The 17,659-nt window shown below is 43.7% G+C and overlaps 1 protein-coding gene across 3 annotated transcripts in view; it reads left to right on the top strand.

The window, feature by feature from the left end:
- col4a2 (collagen, type IV, alpha 2) overlaps positions 1 to 17,659 on the top strand; it is a 46,719-nt gene that overhangs the window by 25,039 nt on the left and 4,021 nt on the right. Inside the window, exons 5-45 of one of the 3 annotated variants that reach the window (XM_040201007.2) lie at positions 5,741 to 5,875; positions 5,965 to 6,009; positions 6,110 to 6,226; positions 6,334 to 6,402; positions 6,578 to 6,613; positions 6,738 to 6,791; positions 6,885 to 6,920; positions 7,022 to 7,063; positions 7,716 to 7,778; positions 7,932 to 7,976; positions 8,087 to 8,134; positions 8,225 to 8,260; positions 8,344 to 8,388; positions 8,640 to 8,700; positions 9,147 to 9,260; positions 10,253 to 10,402; positions 10,499 to 10,570; positions 10,769 to 10,920; positions 11,009 to 11,081; positions 11,231 to 11,337; positions 11,472 to 11,655; positions 12,039 to 12,086; positions 12,243 to 12,317; positions 12,394 to 12,492; positions 12,619 to 12,840; positions 12,958 to 13,119; positions 13,219 to 13,389; positions 13,553 to 13,696; positions 13,804 to 13,929; positions 14,020 to 14,201; positions 14,424 to 14,487; positions 14,571 to 14,645; positions 14,751 to 14,858; positions 14,968 to 15,075; positions 15,170 to 15,241; positions 15,618 to 15,743; positions 15,903 to 16,019; positions 16,508 to 16,669; positions 17,017 to 17,115; positions 17,213 to 17,359; positions 17,502 to 17,618. In XM_040201007.2, coding sequence (XP_040056941.2) covers positions 5,741 to 5,875; positions 5,965 to 6,009; positions 6,110 to 6,226; positions 6,334 to 6,402; positions 6,578 to 6,613; positions 6,738 to 6,791; positions 6,885 to 6,920; positions 7,022 to 7,063; positions 7,716 to 7,778; positions 7,932 to 7,976; positions 8,087 to 8,134; positions 8,225 to 8,260; positions 8,344 to 8,388; positions 8,640 to 8,700; positions 9,147 to 9,260; positions 10,253 to 10,402; positions 10,499 to 10,570; positions 10,769 to 10,920; positions 11,009 to 11,081; positions 11,231 to 11,337; positions 11,472 to 11,655; positions 12,039 to 12,086; positions 12,243 to 12,317; positions 12,394 to 12,492; positions 12,619 to 12,840; positions 12,958 to 13,119; positions 13,219 to 13,389; positions 13,553 to 13,696; positions 13,804 to 13,929; positions 14,020 to 14,201; positions 14,424 to 14,487; positions 14,571 to 14,645; positions 14,751 to 14,858; positions 14,968 to 15,075; positions 15,170 to 15,241; positions 15,618 to 15,743; positions 15,903 to 16,019; positions 16,508 to 16,669; positions 17,017 to 17,115; positions 17,213 to 17,359; positions 17,502 to 17,618 — 4,108 coding nt within the window. The remainder of the gene's footprint in view (positions 1 to 5,740; positions 5,876 to 5,964; positions 6,010 to 6,109; positions 6,227 to 6,333; positions 6,403 to 6,577; positions 6,614 to 6,737; positions 6,792 to 6,884; positions 6,921 to 7,021; positions 7,064 to 7,715; positions 7,779 to 7,931; positions 7,977 to 8,086; positions 8,135 to 8,224; positions 8,261 to 8,343; positions 8,389 to 8,639; positions 8,701 to 9,146; positions 9,261 to 10,252; positions 10,403 to 10,498; positions 10,571 to 10,768; positions 10,921 to 11,008; positions 11,082 to 11,230; positions 11,338 to 11,471; positions 11,656 to 12,038; positions 12,087 to 12,242; positions 12,318 to 12,393; positions 12,493 to 12,618; positions 12,841 to 12,957; positions 13,120 to 13,218; positions 13,390 to 13,552; positions 13,697 to 13,803; positions 13,930 to 14,019; positions 14,202 to 14,423; positions 14,488 to 14,570; positions 14,646 to 14,750; positions 14,859 to 14,967; positions 15,076 to 15,169; positions 15,242 to 15,617; positions 15,744 to 15,902; positions 16,020 to 16,507; positions 16,670 to 17,016; positions 17,116 to 17,212; positions 17,360 to 17,501; positions 17,619 to 17,659) is intronic. The other 2 variants (XM_040201008.2, XM_040201011.2) reach the window with 2 other exon arrangements.

Here is a 17,659-nt window from a genome sequence, read left to right as displayed (position 1 = left end):
TTTCTGTTAGTGGCAAGCATACCTCGACGTCCCGTATTGTAAACCCCCAGCAGGCAGCTCGCAGACCTCAACACAAGGCTACGGTTTACACGAGTGAGCGTTGTGTCGACGCAAGGGCCCCCTGGCTGGTCTGCAGATGATACTGTAAAAGTATTTAACAGTTATTAGCACGTCCCACTTTTATGACATCAGAGGATAATGTTCATGTGAATGTAGAATCGAATACCTAAAAAGAGACACAGAACTGCTGGAGGTTCATGTTGAGGCGATTTTATTGTCAGGATGCAAGACGGATGCAAAACTATTTATAAACCATATACTATATACTATACACTATATACTTTAGGCTGAAGTGGGAAAAGTAGAAAAAAAGGTACTGAAAAGGCAAGAATCAAGGGACACAGATGGTTTGAATCCACTGGGAGGTGCAGGTGATTGGACACAGGTGGAAACGATCAGGGACCAGACAGACGTTACAAGGGTGAGAAAACACGCGGGGGAGGAAGGGAAGTTAACCCTGATATCTCCCTCATCAACGAGAACAGAACATGCACGACCCGAGCTGGTTCATTCCAAATATGTGGGAAATGGTAAAGCCTTGTTCTTGTTGGTGCCAAAGAACATCGTGGTGTCTCTTTTTCAGTGATCTATCGTACCTCCTCATCCCTGTCGACTCTCTTTGTCTTTTGATGAGTAACTCTGTCCATGACTTATGTAACAAATGACCAAATGTCCCAGTGTGCGTGGACAGACAAAAGGAATAACAGAGAGAGCTTCCGGCCGGTTGTTTATTGATTTATTTTATTCCTCTCTGAGGTCAGAGGTCAGAGGTCCGTGAACTGGGCTGCGTGTTCCCATCCTGTTCTTAGTGAGTCACTCCAAAACCGTCCACCCCAAGGGACAGTCTGGGTCCAGATGAAATGTGTGGTTTCAGATGGGGGGGGGACTTTTAATAGGTCTGAGATGTAGGAATGAGAAATGCAAACACACCCACGTACACGCAAGGAGAGGACCTAGAGAGATTATGGTTAATGTAGTTTTTTACATGGTGAGAAGGAGGGTTTTCTCAGAAATCCCTTGACATCATGAAGGCACTTGTTTGCAGAAGTAAAACGCCTACTAATCCCACGGCTTGGAAACCCTGTACACTTGAGGTCATATAAGAGCTCTTTTGCACTCCTTTCCACACTCAACAATGATGATGAGGACTTGTTCGATGTGAACCTGTGAGCTCATCTGGATTCTCACACGTCAAGTTTAACTGGAGGAGACGGTCCACACAAACGCTCCTCACATTCCCACAGCTGCAAATGATGGATGTGGGACAGGTCATTGTCCCTGACGGACGTGATATGTGAAATAAGAGGTTCATCTTTGCATCAGGAAAAACAAATGGCAACAAGCGGTTTAAAGGGTCGGCAGTTTTGGGGATCTTCCTCCCTTATTTATCTGCTGTGTGTCATTTTTGGTTCCACCATCCGCATCCCATCATCTCACACCTCAGTCTCAGTCAGTTTGGTCACACAGGAAGGGTTTGTGTGTTTTGGTGTGTATGTGTGGGAGAAGTGATTGATTAAAAAGCAGATGAACGGTGGTCTACATATGCAAAAGACACACTGATACACACACACAACAAACAGACGGATAGACGGACAGATGCCTTCCTGTTTAGTCAGGTGCAGTTCATCCGTACTTCTCTGTGTGGTTCAATCATGTTATTTCAGTCTGTTGTTATTTCCTCCTGACATACAAACTTTCCGTCTGTTAGGCCATGTAATATAATATAATGGAAGTGATAAAGCAGACTATTGCTGACTAGGATTTTAACCATGAAATACATCCCTATGAGCCATCGACGTCCTTGGACTGCTTGATCAACAGAGTGAAATGAAGTTTAAAACGCACATTGGTGACTCCTGTTTGGAGCAAGTTTCACTGCTGTGAGCTCACAGCTTCAGTGCAGCTTTAGCTTCACTCAACACACACACACGCACTCAGTGGACGCTTGTTTTCATCGTTTCAAATATGATTGCAATTCAATGGTGTATTACTGTTATTTGTGCAATTGATTTATCTTTAAATTGAAACAATTAAATAATCCTGGTTACAATTTACCAAAGCCCAACAAATATATATAAATATTTGAGATGTAATTATATATATATATATATATAAAATTACCAATTTACTAAGAAGTAAGACCAATAAAAACAACAAATCCCCACAGCTGATGAGCTCCTCATCTTTGTTTTTCCTTCAAAATTGAAGGCAGATGATTTCATATGCAGACGGATGAAACTAACTTGACTTAACTCATTAGGATTATTGTTTTCCCTTTGGCTGCCTCCATTTCCTTTTCATTCCTCCAGTAACCTCAGTAGATTTGACTGCATATTGATGGCCCGTTGTGTCCCATCATGAAAGTCACGGGACGTAAGGCTGAAGGTAAGACAGGAGCTTCAGTTACTGAGGAAAGTCAGAGGGCAGCACGTGTCTCCTGAGCTTAATGATGGGTTCATGACCGACTTCAGAGTCCTCAAATTCCTCTGATTTCCGCTCTTTCTCCACAGGTTCAGAAGTGGTTTACTACACTACGCTGTTATTCCTTCCTATTTTTTCTTAACCAGTCCTGTGTTTTTTTTCTCCATCCACTCCCTGCGGCATCACATTGTTTTGGGGTTTATTTATTGTCTAGAATTTATGCCTCCCCCTCAATAATGTTTTGTCATTTCCCCCCAAAAAACCTGCGATTTATAGGTCACTCTCCACTCGGGAGAGACGGGAAGTGAAAGAAAACAGGCAGAAAAGAAAGAGGTTACAAAGAGATGCAAAGGGGTGTGAGAGCAATCAAGAGCTCGGAGGAGGAGTGGAGGAAATATGGTAGAATGAGGAGATAAGAATGGGGAGTGTGGAGGTATGAAGGAAATAAAGCTGTGGAGGGACTGACAAAGAGGGGAGAGAAATACAGTAGGCTGCTGTATGAAACAGACATAAATTATACCGTTATAAAGATAATACTTGTCCCTTCTGATTAACTTCTTCATCATTTAGGTTGTAGTTTGCAGTGGTGTTGAACTGGACTATAATATATTCAAAGGTGTTTTAATAAATTGCTGGTTGATTTGAACGTATTCCCATATTAATATTACGTTGTGTTTGACAGGCTTTGGCCAGAAGCTCCGCCCCCGAGTGCCTCATTACTGTTCACCTTAAAGAAGAACTGCTAGCATTTTCAATATGACTTGTCCGTTTTAGTTCATAAACGCAACATAGAAAGTTGCCCCCCCATTCTGCGTACTTTCCGCCTGGATGTGTGCTTACAATCTGGCTCCTATAGGTTGAGCAAAATAAGAAAACTGTGAGAGGGAGGACGGCGTCGCTGCAGGTACAGACACGCACTCGTTGTGGGTCACAGGTAATGATTGAGGGGGGTCGTTTTTCTGAAAACTTACTCATGGGGGCCTTTTTCATGAGCTTGTGATTTTATATCTGATAAAACCTGTACCTTTTAGATTTTGAATGTTTACAGTACATACGGCATATGTAGCTGTTTGTTCAACACCGACACACACAAGTATGCACTTAAAAGCGTCTCCCCTGCTATCAGCTTTTAGAGCAGACTGGTATTAATCAGCTCTTTGGTTAAGCCATGCAGACAGGTAAAGACCAGTGCATATCATTTACCATCGAAGTGCTTCAGATAGGAATCTCTTACGCATGCACATTCACGCACACTTGCACACATGCACATGACTTAGAGCGCTCCTCTCGCTGTCACTGTGGTTCCACTCCCCTCTGTTGATTTATTACTTTGATATTTCCTCTTTGTTAGGATGAATGATTGAATTGTAAGTGTATTGGTGGAGTTCACCTACGCTAATGTGGCTTGGGGCATTTCGAAGAACACGAACGTTCATTGCAAAGGAAACCGTTTTGCCAAAACATGTGGTACCTGTCGCAAGACTATAATAAGACTTCACTTCATTTGCCACTGAATTCTGCTACTTACTTCAACCCGAGGCATCTGTGTGGGAGGTGAGAGTGCTAACCACTACACCACTTTAGCTGAAAACACTGTTTTTTTTAAATCAAGATCACCAACCGTAGCTTTAAGTTGTTCTATAATCTTGGCAAGACAGTGCAAATAATTTATTCGCTTATAATTATTGAACACTGTGTGGTCCACAGTATCTTTATCTCAGTTTTCCAGAAAGGCTCGGTTTTAAAGCTTTGTAGGCAAATCATAATGATGTTAACATATCGTGAGCTGTAAGTTATGGTGGAAAACTTCCCGGCCCGCATGAAACGCCTCCCATCACTCGGGCAAAGTTGTATTTGTTTTGACAGGACGGTTGTCTGCTCTCTAAGCAACAGCTGCAGGACCGAGATGAAGACAAAACACACACCTCCTGTTTCATAAAGCCACCCATAGACAAAGCCCCGACCACCACGCGCAAGTACCGCAAACACAGGAATGACCACGTCACTCTGTTTGTTGGTTCTCACAGGAACACGGTCGGGCCTCCCGCGGTATCTTTGAGCTCAAGACTTTATTATGTTATTCTGTTGCCCCCCCACCACCGCCTGTATCATGTCAGCCCCCCTCGCGCCTCCTCACTGGTCAGGTCCAGTCCTCTGGAGATGTAAATGATACCCTCAACATGGAGATATACTTGTATACATACTGTGTGTGTGTGTGTGTGTGTGTGTGTGTGTGTGTGTGTGTGTGTGTGTGTTTGAGGCACCTGTTCCTTGTCGCCACACACCACAATGGCACTGACCCCTCCCTGCCCTCCTTTTCAACAACGGAAACACGCGGAAGTGATTTTGGTGGCGAAGGTGAAGAGAGGACGCACACGTTACTGCCAAGTCCTCACACACCACGCAAAGCTGTCTAATAGCAGATACAAACCTGATGTAGAAAAATCAGGTCTGGTTTGGAGAAACATTTTCCTTCTTCCTATCTGCTCTGCTCCTGTCTTCTGTCCTTCATCACTCGGAGTATCTTAATCAAGTTGCTATATTTAGCTAGCGGATTAAGGGTCTGTCTGTAGTTTAAAACAGTCAGCTATCAAAATCTTCTTTTAACAGCCTTAACTAAATGGGATATTTAACGGCAGTTCTGGCTTTATCCACCTTAACTTCATCTTGTCACCGCCAACATTTGTGTTCTGGGCTCTTAAATAATCTTTCAGCTGCGTTTAAGAGGAAGGGGGGAAACAAATTCAGCATGCAAATGATTCTAAAACCAAGAATATCTAAAAGACGAAAAGATTTTTTGGACTTAAATATTTACTCAAGATGTTTCTGTTTGGTTGCATTTATGTATTTAGTTGCATCGCTTTGTTGGTTTTTATATGTCTGATTCTGGCAGTCAGTTCTTTATCCTGACAGTATACTGTTTGACCACTGGATGGGTGTAGAGAGGGTGGAGCGCTGATGGAGAAGATTTAGAAATAAACTAGAAATAAAGGCGTTTGTCTCCCTCTTGTGATGCGATCCCACATTACAAGCAGACATTTGGAGATTAGATGGAATTAGCCTTAAATATATCAAAGAAATACACAGGTGTGTCTACTTCTTATTGCATTGATGGGATTCTTATGTTGTGTTGATAACACTTTTCAAATCTTCTCTTCTATATTTTTCTTTTTTCTAACCCCTCATATCACCAAAGCAGTTCATTTGGATGAAATACAAAGTTTAATAGGTGTATTCTTATCTTCCTCTCTAATCTCAGGGTCACCCTGGCCCTCTCGGCCCTCAGGGCCCCCACGGCCCTCCAGGGAGACCGGGGGATTTTGGGATTGAAGGCCCAAAGGGGCAGAAAGGTGACCGCGGCCGTAGCGGCATCATAGGTCCAAAAGGCGCCGTGGTAAAGTATCCTTCTCTGGTTAATCTACTTGTTAAAAGTCACGACGCTCTGGTTCTCTTGTTTACTGTGTGGTGGTCATCGCTCCTCAGGGAAATGCCGGTGTTCCTGGATTCTCTGGAAACGACGGCATCCCCGTAAGTCCATCCAGCAGGCCGGTGCCCCAGCGGCTCGCTGTAGTGACTCCACCTGCCGTGTGTAGCTACTGCCTGTTCTGAATGCACATTGGCTCCGCAGGGCCACCCGGGACAAGCCGGACCCAGGGGGAAGCCAGGTGCGGACGGCTGTAACGGGACGAAGGGCGATTCAGGGTTACCGGGGCCACCCGGCTATAATGGCTCACCTGGTTTAATTGTAAGTGCAACGACCGGAGGATAGTCACATACATGTAAATATGTAGTGTTTGTTTCTCCGAAGTGACCATTAAAGGCTCTCTCTCTTTTTTTGTTTTCATCCCTCAGGGACAATCGGGCTGGAAGGGACAGAAGGGAGACTCTCTGGACGTCAGTGTGTTCATGAGGCGCTTCAGGGTGAGGAGGAGGAGTGAAAACCTCTCTTGGGTTTTCTTCTGAAGAACTCCTGGCTCCATTAAATTGCATAAGCAACTTGATATTGCTTTAATGAAACTCTATACTATATAAATACATAAATAAATAAATATATATATATTATTAACCTCATGACTCTCTGACCATCTCTCCACAGGGAGATCCGGGCACACCAGGACTCAACGGAATATTTGTAAAGCACATTAATCCAACTATCCAATGCTTTTCATGAGACATGATCAGACAACGGGGTTCATCTATTGTCTGATCCATAAATACAGTTTCTGTTGTTGCAATACTTCTTTTTTTTTTGTCAGGGGTCTCAGGGAAATCCGGGATGGATGGGTAACAGAGGTTTACCAGGACCAAAGGTATGTGTGTGTGTGTGTGTGTGTTTTCATTTTACCTCCATTGATTATGATAAAAACAGTGCTTATTAGGATCCTGTGTGTGCCCCATTCTAGGGTCCCTCAGGGCCCCCCGGCCCCCGTGGACCAAAGGTAAGGCAACAAGTATACATATTATATATATATTCAATGTAATATATGATACAAATGTGATCTATGAATACAAATAAGTGTTGGTTTGTTTTTCTTGGCAGGGCACCATGCCCAAAGTGCTGAAGGGATTGAGAGGAGAACAAGTGAGTGGTCATGTTTTCCATATTCATACTAATATCTACAGTCTATATATAACTGCTGTAAATCAAATGCCATTAAAACAAAATGCATTGCTGTTACTATTGTAATGTGATCCACTTCAGCTTGAGCTCTTCATCTTTAGATCCTCATTAAATTAATGTAGTCAATTTACTTAATTACTATGTTGAAGTGCAATGTTTTAGGTTAATTAACTTAACTTGAGTATTTTAATTGTACTTGTACTGTTGGGGTGACTTGACATGTCATTTAACTAGTAGTTCAACTACATTTAGCAGTATCTTGCTGTTTATTCAACTACATGCATGTTTCTATTGGGATTTGAGTAGTTCAATTACTTTTTTGCTATTTTTCTGGTTAACTACTGGCCTTTATTATTTATATTGTTGTATAACATGGGCAAAAGGTGTCATCACCTAAAAGCCACTTGTTTAGTTGTTAAAAGTCTTTAATAAGGTCTGTCACATTCTCTCTGCCTTAACAAGTATTATGTCTTCAATATTTTAAGCACATTTTGCTGCTGCACTTGCAGGTCTATTTTTATTGAGGGTCTTTTAAATTGAACAGTATTTTTGAACTGTAGTAATGTTACTTAAAGCTGGCTGTCTTTTATTGCTTTTCCTAATTCCACCACAGGGGGACATCGGACCACAAGGGCTACCAGGAAACTCTACTCATCAGCAGGTTTTCTTTCCCTCGGTCCGTACATGTTCAACACGTTCACCTTCATCCATTACATGTGCACATGTGCTGTAATGTTGAAAGATGGTCTCTGAAATCTGAAATAATAAATGAGAGTGGTACGGACACTGATACAAGCTCCAATAATATTCCCCCTTTTCATTATTTTAGGCACCTCGCGGAGAGAAAGGTCTGAAGGGAGACTCAGGAGACCCGGTGTGTGTGTGATCACTCACACACAGAAACATACGAACACATACATTCATGTTAACACCTGAGCAGGTCAGTCCCTGAGCTCATCTGTTCTTTGGTTGGCTTTATTTCAGGGTGACAACAAAGGAGAAACTGGTGTGACGGGATTACCTGGACCACGGGTGAGCAGAGGCACATTTCTACACATTCCAGCAACCAGCTGTCTTCTCTCCGCGTTAAACTGATCAAATGTGCTGTTTATGCCGTTCTAGGGTTTGTCTGGCCAAGATGGGCGTCCTGGGCTCAGGGTATGCGTCCGTGAAAATATAGAGAGGTTGCATCAGGATAAGTGATGTGATTTCATAACTTCATGATGACCTCTCTCTTTCAGGGGGATACCGGAGATCAAGGACCAAAAGGTGGAGATGGTTCTAAGGTGAGAATACACTCGTTCATGCTCGTTGAACTCATCATAAATCTTTGCAGTCATTGATTCCGGGGCAATGGTATAATAAACATGCTATTAAACACCTTTGTCCTTAAAAAAATGATCACGTTATTATCTGATAAAAATAAATAGAAAAATAACAGGATATGTGTCAAAGCGGAGCCCAACCGGCATGGGATTTCAGTCATTTAAATCACAAGTAAACCTGCAGCCGTGACATTAAGTTAATTGTGTTTCAGGGAGACAGAGGTGACCCAGGAGAACTGATAACAGAACCCCTCTGGCCCGGCTCTACAACAGGTGAGATGATTTATACCAGGGAAACCGTCTAATTATCAGCCATGGGAAGAGATACACAGTTTGAAGATAGAACCTGCCTGACACATACTAACATGTCCTTTTAAAAATAGTTGTTCTGTGGGGGAACTTAATGGCACTACTGAACTTTAACAAACCACAAATCAACTCAAAAACAGAAGTGTTTAACAAATGTGGCAATGAACCCACAAAGGTGGTAAAGATCTCTAGTATTTGGATTGTTCTGTTGGTAATAAACAAACTGAACTATCTTTATTATTTATAGTACAATATTCAAATCAGGACGTAACAGGAGCGTAAAACGATTTATAATCCTTTAGGTATTGTGTTACAGAGCTACACACAAATGGATTAAGGCATTGTTATCTTTGTGCATGAAATGCTAATTCATATTTTTTTAATTTTTATTATGCTTTTACTTTGATAAGCTGGTCCTCCCGGTCCTCTTGGTGAGCAGGGTCCGCGGGGGGAGAGGGGCACGGTTGGAGACCAAGGCGTCCCTGGACCCCCGGGTATTCCCGCCTCTGACACCCAGCAACAAGGTGTGTAAACCGATGCCAAGATATTCATTCACATACAACATATATGTAAAGGGAACACTAGCCTTTATGACACTTACAATGGTTAAAGTCTGAGGTCAGTTTAATTTATATACATCCCAAAATCAAGTGTCCGTACATCATATGACACCCTCTGTCTTTAGATGCCTCAGATAAAAACTCTACAAAACATCAAGATAAGGAAGAGACATGAGGGATCACATTTCCAGGACAGAAATACATTGAATTTGTGTTTTACATATAGTAAAATTATTATCACAGTTATAATGTCAATATTAACATTTACTAAATAAATTATATTTGCAGTCATATGTAGAATAGTGGACAATATCACAGACATCCACAGTGGACAGAATAAACACGCATAATATTTAAATGCTATGCGGATCTGGATCTTAAATGAAATCACCCTAAAATTAAATTTAACATTATATCGGAAGATTCCAATAGAAACCGTTATTAGGCAGCCGCGTCTGCGAGGTCGTCGTGGCGCAGGGGTTAGAGAAGGTGTGCTGGGAAGCACAAGGTTGTAGGTTCAATTCCAGGCTGCCCCATGTTCCATGTCGAAGTGTCCCTGAGCAAGACACCTAACCCCTAATTGCTCCCCAGGTGAAAATGTGAAAAAGCCATGGGTTTAAAGTGTAATGTAAGTCGCTTTGGATAAAAGCGTCTGCTAAATGACCTGTAATGTAATGTAATACACGTACGCGAGGTACACGCTGTCAAGTAGTCTTTCTATTTTCCTTTGTGACATTTCAAAAGTAGTCTTTACTGGAATAAAAACAAAATAAACCAGATAAAATACGCCGTATCATTTGGTACTTTACGCGTGACACAATGTACGTTGCTCACAACGGGGCTGCATTAGCAGGAAAGGATACCGCTCTCCCAGAAAAGTTAAACCTTTGATCACTTGAGAAGAAGTTCTGAGTTTAACATAAATATTCCTTTCAATCTCCTCTTGTATCTGTCAGATTGGGGTTTTACGGGGCCATTTGGTATGAAAGGCGAGCCAGGAGAGAAGGGCCAACCAGGGGAACCAGGACGCCCTGCTGAGAGTCCAGGTCCCCCAGGCGACAGGGGGCGCCCGGGCGCCAGTGGCCCTCGAGGGCCGAAGGGAACATGTAAGTGGGCGACCGAGTGAGTAAATCAAATGTTACTATTCCTTCTCATTTATACATTTATTGTGATTCTCTTTCTCAAATTATATGTGTCTCTAGGGGATGAGTTCTTCAAAGGGGCTCCCGGTGGGAGGGGAAGACCCGGCAATGCAGGCTCCAAAGGAGGGAAAGGTGCAGTAGTTATACTTTTTTTAATGCTAACAGAGATTCTAATGATTGATTTTTAAATGAACATAGAGTGGTTTCATTCTGACGTAGTAATACCTCCATTTAATTTACCCTTACTAAAAGAATAAGTTAAATTCTAATGTATTTACACCATAACACTTCATATTTCTTTCCTGTGGGGGAAATACTGTAACCATTTAGGCGATCACGGGCTGTGTGAATGCGATGTGGTAAACTCTTCACCTGGGTTACCTGGCCCTGCTGGTGAGGGTGGTGATGCCGGGATGACTGGAGAGTTTGGTCGGGAGGGGGATTCAGGCGACCCGGGTCCCCAAGGAAACAAGGGATTGCCTGTGAGAATAATCAAGCCGTCTTCATTCTTTCCTTTCCGTTGTTCATTTTGAGCCCTTCACCCTCACACTATTCTGTGCCGTCTCACAGGGATTTCCTGGGGTCGACGGTCCAACGGGTCAAAAGGGTCGAAAGGGAGATTCGATCGTGGGCTCACAAAAAGGTGCAGTGTACCTGTGTTTTTTTTTAATCTCATGTCAGATCAGCACCTGTGGTCAAGTGAGTCGAATAGGACACGTGATCCCTTTGCTCTCTCTGCGCATGATGTACTGATTGTTTGTTTGTTCCTATGCGTGTGTGTGTGTGTTGTAGGACAACTTGGCGATCCAGGGGATCGCGGGCGAGACGGTGAGCCCGGCGCTTTGGGTGCTCCGGGCCGAAATGGTTTTCCTGGCATGCCCGGGAGCCAAGGTTTTCCAGTGAGTCCACCCATCATATTGGCAGATTTATATTGGCGGTTCATTAAAAAATGACATGATCTCATTTTGCTCATTTCCTCTTATGAGAAATTAACTCTCCCCTACAATATATTGATGCTGGTTGATGTCAACAGGGTGAAGGTCCCAAAGGAGAAGTGGGAGACAAAGGTTTCCCGGGACGGCCTGGTCCACCTGGTATATCCGGGTTAATTGGAACAGCTGGTTCAGTCCTTGGTGGGATCAGAGGCCAACGTGGTTTACCTGGTGAAGATGGCCTCCCGGGGTATGATGGAGTTCCAGGGTCTCCTGGCGCCCCAGGTAAGAGGTGGCTTCTTCTATCCTTTTTATTCAACCTCAATATGAGGATGCACATTGCTCCGTCTTTACAAAGATGTATTTCATTTTAATTCTTCTCTCTTAATGCAAAATCAGTGAACTGCAAATGACCCTTTAATAGCTTGTGAATAAAGACAGGAAGAAGCATGACGAATACAGTTTTCCATTGTATTTACTTTTCTGTCTTCACCTCTTGATGTGACCATGATGCAGCGGCTGCATCCCTTAAACAAGCTGCAGCGATGCTGTTTGAGATAATGCTTTTGCTTTTGAGTAACTCCTGTTTCGAAAACCCCTCTCTCTCTCTCTCTTTCTCGAACTCACTCTCCCTGTCTCTCCTTTTCATTCTCATTTGCAACTGAAAGGCGGCTGTAGTGAAACAGAAGATGGAGGACAGGTGGATGTAACAGGTAGCTGGTATAATAACATTTTCACCATATTGCTCTCTTTGTAACCACTCTATTGTGCTTTTGCGTCTGGATTATACGGCCTCGTGAGCTGACAAAAATCAAACCAAACCAAAATAGTCTCTCTACATCATGTTGCCCTAAAGAAGATTTTACTCTCAGGTCTATGCGATGCTTTTCCTGGACCTCCTGGGCTGCATGGACCTCCAGGACCTAGTGGACTACCAGGTTATCCAGGTAACGCAACAACAATATTGATAAATGTTGACTTCAGGGCCCCTGCTTTGAGTAATTTCTGATGGATAACCAACAGGTCTCCCGGGCCAAAAAGGACCCCGGGGTCCATTAGGAGTAATTGGAGAAAAGGGAGAAACAGGTGATCAAGGCATTGGTGGCCTTCCTGGACCACCAGGTAAGAAGTGGCGTAATGAGACCTGGAAGAACTGGGCCGTAGCATGATAGATATAATTGCTTACATCTCCTATTTGGTTAGTCCAGATACATTTTTTTATTAACATAAGGGGTGTGTCTAATACAGGTTTTTCCGGCCCCCGTGGAGACTTGGGAGTTCCAGGCAGAAAAGGTTCAGTAGGAGCCCCTGGTGTGCCTGGTGCAAGCGGCCGGTACGGGTTGCAAGGTGAGAAGGGTGTTCACGGAGAGGTCTTTGGAGCATCGACAGGACCCCCCGGTGAACCAGGACTGCCTGGGATTCAAGGCAATAAAGGCCAGATCGGAGATCCAGGGGCATTCGGCTTTCCAGGTCAGCCATGTCCTCGCTATGCATGTATTTAAGCTGCCTTTCTCTTAGGCTTTCTTTGCCTCTGTGCCTTACCTCCTGAATAAGCTATTATCTAAAGTTCTTCATCCGTTCCTCCAGGAATACCTGGCATGCCAGGCATGATTGGCTTCAAGGGTGAGCGTGGCCCACTGGGCCTGCAGGGAGAGGAGGGGAGACCCGGCCCGGCTGGCCAGTACGGCTACCCCGGTGATCCTGGACAAGCAGGTCCTCTTGGGACGCTCGGGAGTACTGGACAGCCAGGTAAGCATGCACGGCTTCGAACCCTCCTTCAGAAATGCTTTTGTTCGTGTCTGACGTCCCTTCTACCTTCTGCCATCCTTCTGGCATCCTGCTCACCAGGTTTTACTGGAGAGAGGGGAACTGAAGGAGACCTGGGCCCACCTGGTCCAATGGGATTAAAAGGCATCCCAGGGAAGTACGGTAATGATGGTGTTGTTGGAGAGTCTGGCCCTCCAGGGGAAGGGGGACCACCGGGTGCAGATGGACGTCCAGGACTTCCAGGAATAAAGGGTTTGTTCTTCAGATATTTACTTTGAAGAAATAATCTAGTAATGCAATTACAGTGAATTAAACATACAATGTTATCAGCTCTATGTAGCCTCGTGATTTGTCCACAATTTGTCCAGAAGAGTTAGCTGTTTCAGTGACGTCTAATGGTGCCTCTCTTTCCCAGGAAACAAAGGGTCCCCTGGCATGTCAGGTTTTGAGGGGATCAGGGGTGATATAGGGGTAAAGGGCGTTAGTGGTTTTGTCGGAGAACCTGGAGTTCCGGGACAAGTTGGCTTAAAAGGAGTGAAGGGTCAAAGTGGAGAGAAAGGTGAGACTGTCGTCATAAATGTTTTGTCATTCCAGTAGATCTTAAGTATGCTGTATGTTTTGGTGTGAAACAGCCACATTGACTCTTCGACTCACCATCTCTGTCAGGTGAACGTGGCGAGACAGGACCACCCGGAAATAAGCCTCAAATCCCCTTCCAGAAGCGTAGCGAGATGAAGGGAGCCAAGGGTGACTTCGGAAAATATGGAAATCAAGGTTTTACCGGGCCGAGAGGTGAGCTGCTAAAAATTATATCAGGTCACTCTTTCCATAATTTCCATGTAGTCTTTTCACGCGTCACTTCCTCTTAATTTTGTTCCAAAGGTATTAAGGGTTTGCCCGGTGTGCCAGGCTACGAGGGAACTCATGGTCTTCCTGGAAGCCCCAGCAATAAGAAAGGTTACCCTGGTGACCTGGGTGCAGAGGGGTTGCCAGGGATGAAAGGAATGCCAGGTCCAAGTGGAAACCGAGGAATTCCTGGTTTTGAGGGAATGCAAGGCAACAGGGTGAGAAGATTCATACTGGCAATCCATATTGATTATTCTTCATTAAAGAGCCACTCATTACCCTTCAAGAGGAGCCAAACTCAGCTTGTGAACAGTTGCATAATTTATTTTCTAGGTCTTTTATTTACATTACATACATTTATTGTATTGCAACATTTCCTTTACTGCAACATTTCACGTAGACGTGATATAGTCCATTGATAAATTATCATTTATTTTCAGGGGATTAAAGGAAGTCCTGGTGCCTACGGAGCATCAGGAGACGCAGGAAGGAAGGGAGGCAAAGGTACTACTTCAAACTCAAACTCAAGACAGATGGAGATCTGGGTGCTAATTATAAAGTGATTATGACAAAAATGTTGATCGCAGGTGACAAAGGGCCACGCATAGACCTTCCAGGAACCACTGGATTAAGAGGAGAGTATGGCCTTCCAGGAGAAACAGGTACAATCATTTATACAGCTTTTGGCTTCTAGCGTTGATCGGCACCACTGAACATTTAGATGCTCATTTGTTGGTGATATGATTCATTTGATACCTCCTTCACAGGCCAGAAAGGATTAACTGGACAAACGGGGGACAGTGGTTCACCTGGTTTTGATGGAATCGAAGGGAAAAAGGGAGAGGCAGGTGATCCGGGAACAGGAGGGTACCCAGGCAAGAGACTCCCATTCACGTTCCTTATCTAACGGTATAATTAGCAGTGTAGCAGAATCACAATGCAACTTGTACACAATCTTGTGAACAAAATTTATATTTTCTGCAGGCGCTGATGGGCAGAGGGGGACGCCTGGTAATCAAGGTCAAAAAGGCTTTCCTGGACCTCCTGGAAAAGATGGAAACCCTGGGTTACCCGGTTTCCCAGGAAACAAAGGTAACATAACCAGACCAGCATCTTCTCTTTCTTTTACTTTAAACTACCTTTCTTTTGTCCACCATGTTCAATTTAACTATGCAAATGTGTGCAGGTTTCCCTGGGCTGAAAGGCCTTTATGGATTAGATGGACTGAAGGGACAAAAGGGTATCCCAGGAACACCAGGTATTCGATCCAATCCATAAAAATAATCTGGATTATTTTCAATGGCCACTTTCACTGGCCATTGAAACAGATGACGGTTGTTGGCGGTGGTGGTTTGTTTTGTCACTGTCAATCAAATGTAATTACACCACGTCCATACTGCACACTGTCCTCTTGTAGCAACATGGGTTTTTGAGTATGAAGTATGCTTGTCTAACTTTAATGATTTAGTCCCTAATAATCTGTGTTATAAGCAGTGCTTTCACGTATCACTAAACACTTTTGGTATACTTAATCAAAATATATTTCTTCACTATATCCAGTGAAGTAGAGACCTGGTCCCAATTTATGTAAAGATCTCAGGAGTTTGACAAAAATGTTTCCATATTCTCATCAGGTCTGGATATCACTGGACCAGCTGGGGAACCAGGGGGCAAAGGAGAAAAGGGACAGAGTGGCGACGCCAACAGCCAGTCTGGTGCTCCTGGCTCTGCGGGTCTGAAAGGCTTCCAGGGACCTCAAGGTCCGCCATTACTCCTTACCCTTCTACATTAATATGGCATCTACGAAACCAGCACAGCTGTCAAAGAAAGAGCCAGTGACACACGGCAACACGGCAGTGATTGTCGGGTTTTAACCATGTGAAGACTAGAAACAATCTATGTATGTTTCACTCATTCAGGTGACCAAGGTCAACCTGGACTGCCGGGATTGCGCGGCCCAGAAGGACAAAGCGGGACTCCGGACAGACCAGGACGCCGCGGTGAGCCGGGCTCTACGGGACCTAAAGGGTACCAAGGTGAGAAGATACAGTAGAATCAAAGAAAGTTATTGTTAAAACAACCAGAGCTTAATCTCCCCCCTTTCCTCTTTTTGGTAGAACGTTTATACTATGAACGAAATACTATTTACTTTACTCACTACTTCTATCAAGAACTCTTATTTAGTGTATTTTACATTAAAAAAACAGTTTCATTTTTAATAAAAATGGAATGAATGATGATGAATTATTATTATTATTAATAATAAACATTATATTGCAATACTCACGCATATCAATATTCTCTGCAACCCAAGAAAACACGATTTTCAGTATTAAGAAAGACGGAAGTGTAAATTCATTTTGGTATTATATTCTTTATTACTACTTAGTCAGTAGGCAGGCATTGATGTTTAGGATTAATTAGTAAAGTAATCAAGAAGCTGAACTCTCACTTCAGCCTGGTTTTGATGCTGGGGATTTATCTACTAACTGTATTTATTCATCTTAAACCATTTGTGCCTCAGGTTTCCCTGGAGCCAGCGGATTTCCTGGTGTGGATGCTCCCCCTGGGGCGAAGGGTGTGCCGGGAATACATGGGTACCCTGGAGTCCCCGGCAGGAAAGGATTCAAAGGAGATCAAGGATCATTTGGATACCGGGGGCCAAATGGTATTTCTGGAAAGAAAGGTGAGCATGACGTGTTGGGACTTTTCAAGAATAAATCTTTTATGAGATTTGGAATCAGACCCAAATTACCAAATCACCATTTTCTCAAAGGCTGTCGCTGACAAACAAACACTAATCTACCGTCATCTTAGTGGTGGTAAATTGCTTATAGCCTAACTTGTCCTTCTTACTTCCTGTTTTACTTTCAGTTTAGAAACTGAACAAAATGTGTAGTATCATTTGTTTTTGTTATATTCTTTAATAATCCCAAATCCAATAGAAATATTGTTGTTTTGCCTTCCATGCAGCACTCTAATATTGCAATGGCAACAAAAACATGTACTACAACTTTGAAATCATCTTTACAGGCATAAAGGGAGACCAAGGAGTAATGGGACTTCCCGGCGGTATCGGTGTAAAGGGAGAAAGAGGGCCAGTCGGTCCAAAAGGAAACACTGGACCTCAAGGTAAATTATACACTTGATACAGACTGCTCACATGTTACCACACCTGGTCCTTTATGTTTTTCTGTCTTACTCATTACGGGATGTTTCTTTTCTGCAGGTTTTAAAGGATTTCCAGGAAAGCAGGGTCCTATTCCCATCCCTATTCTCCTTCCAGGCGATAGAGGCCCTGGAGGACCACAGGGTATCCAAGGACCAAAGGGCCACAGCGGGGAACCAGGGCCACAGGGCCCCCCTGGTGATGCAGGTCAGTTGTTTATCATCACTTCCTTTATTGTAAACTATAACAACCTGGTTACGGGTCAGTGTTTCCCACGACATCATTATGAAGACTTGCTTTCAGCTCCTACTGACTGCCAGCGCTCTCGACACATATGCTTTCTGTACAGGTTTCATAGGACCCAGTGGGCAGAAGGGCATGCCCGGGATTAGTGGTCGTCCAGGAACACCTGGATTTCGTGGAGAGTTTGGAAAAGTGGGGCACCCCGGCCTGTTAGGGATGGAAGGTGGGTATGACCCCAGGGGGCAGACTTGAAGCAGGGTAAAC

Source organism: Gasterosteus aculeatus, chromosome 16 (genome assembly GCF_964276395.1).
Source record: "Gasterosteus aculeatus chromosome 16, fGasAcu3.hap1.1, whole genome shotgun sequence".
Lineage (NCBI taxonomy): Eukaryota > Metazoa > Chordata > Actinopteri > Perciformes > Gasterosteidae > Gasterosteus > Gasterosteus aculeatus.
Note: the sequence above shows the minus strand (reverse complement) of the source record. Positions and strands in the feature narration are given on the sequence as shown.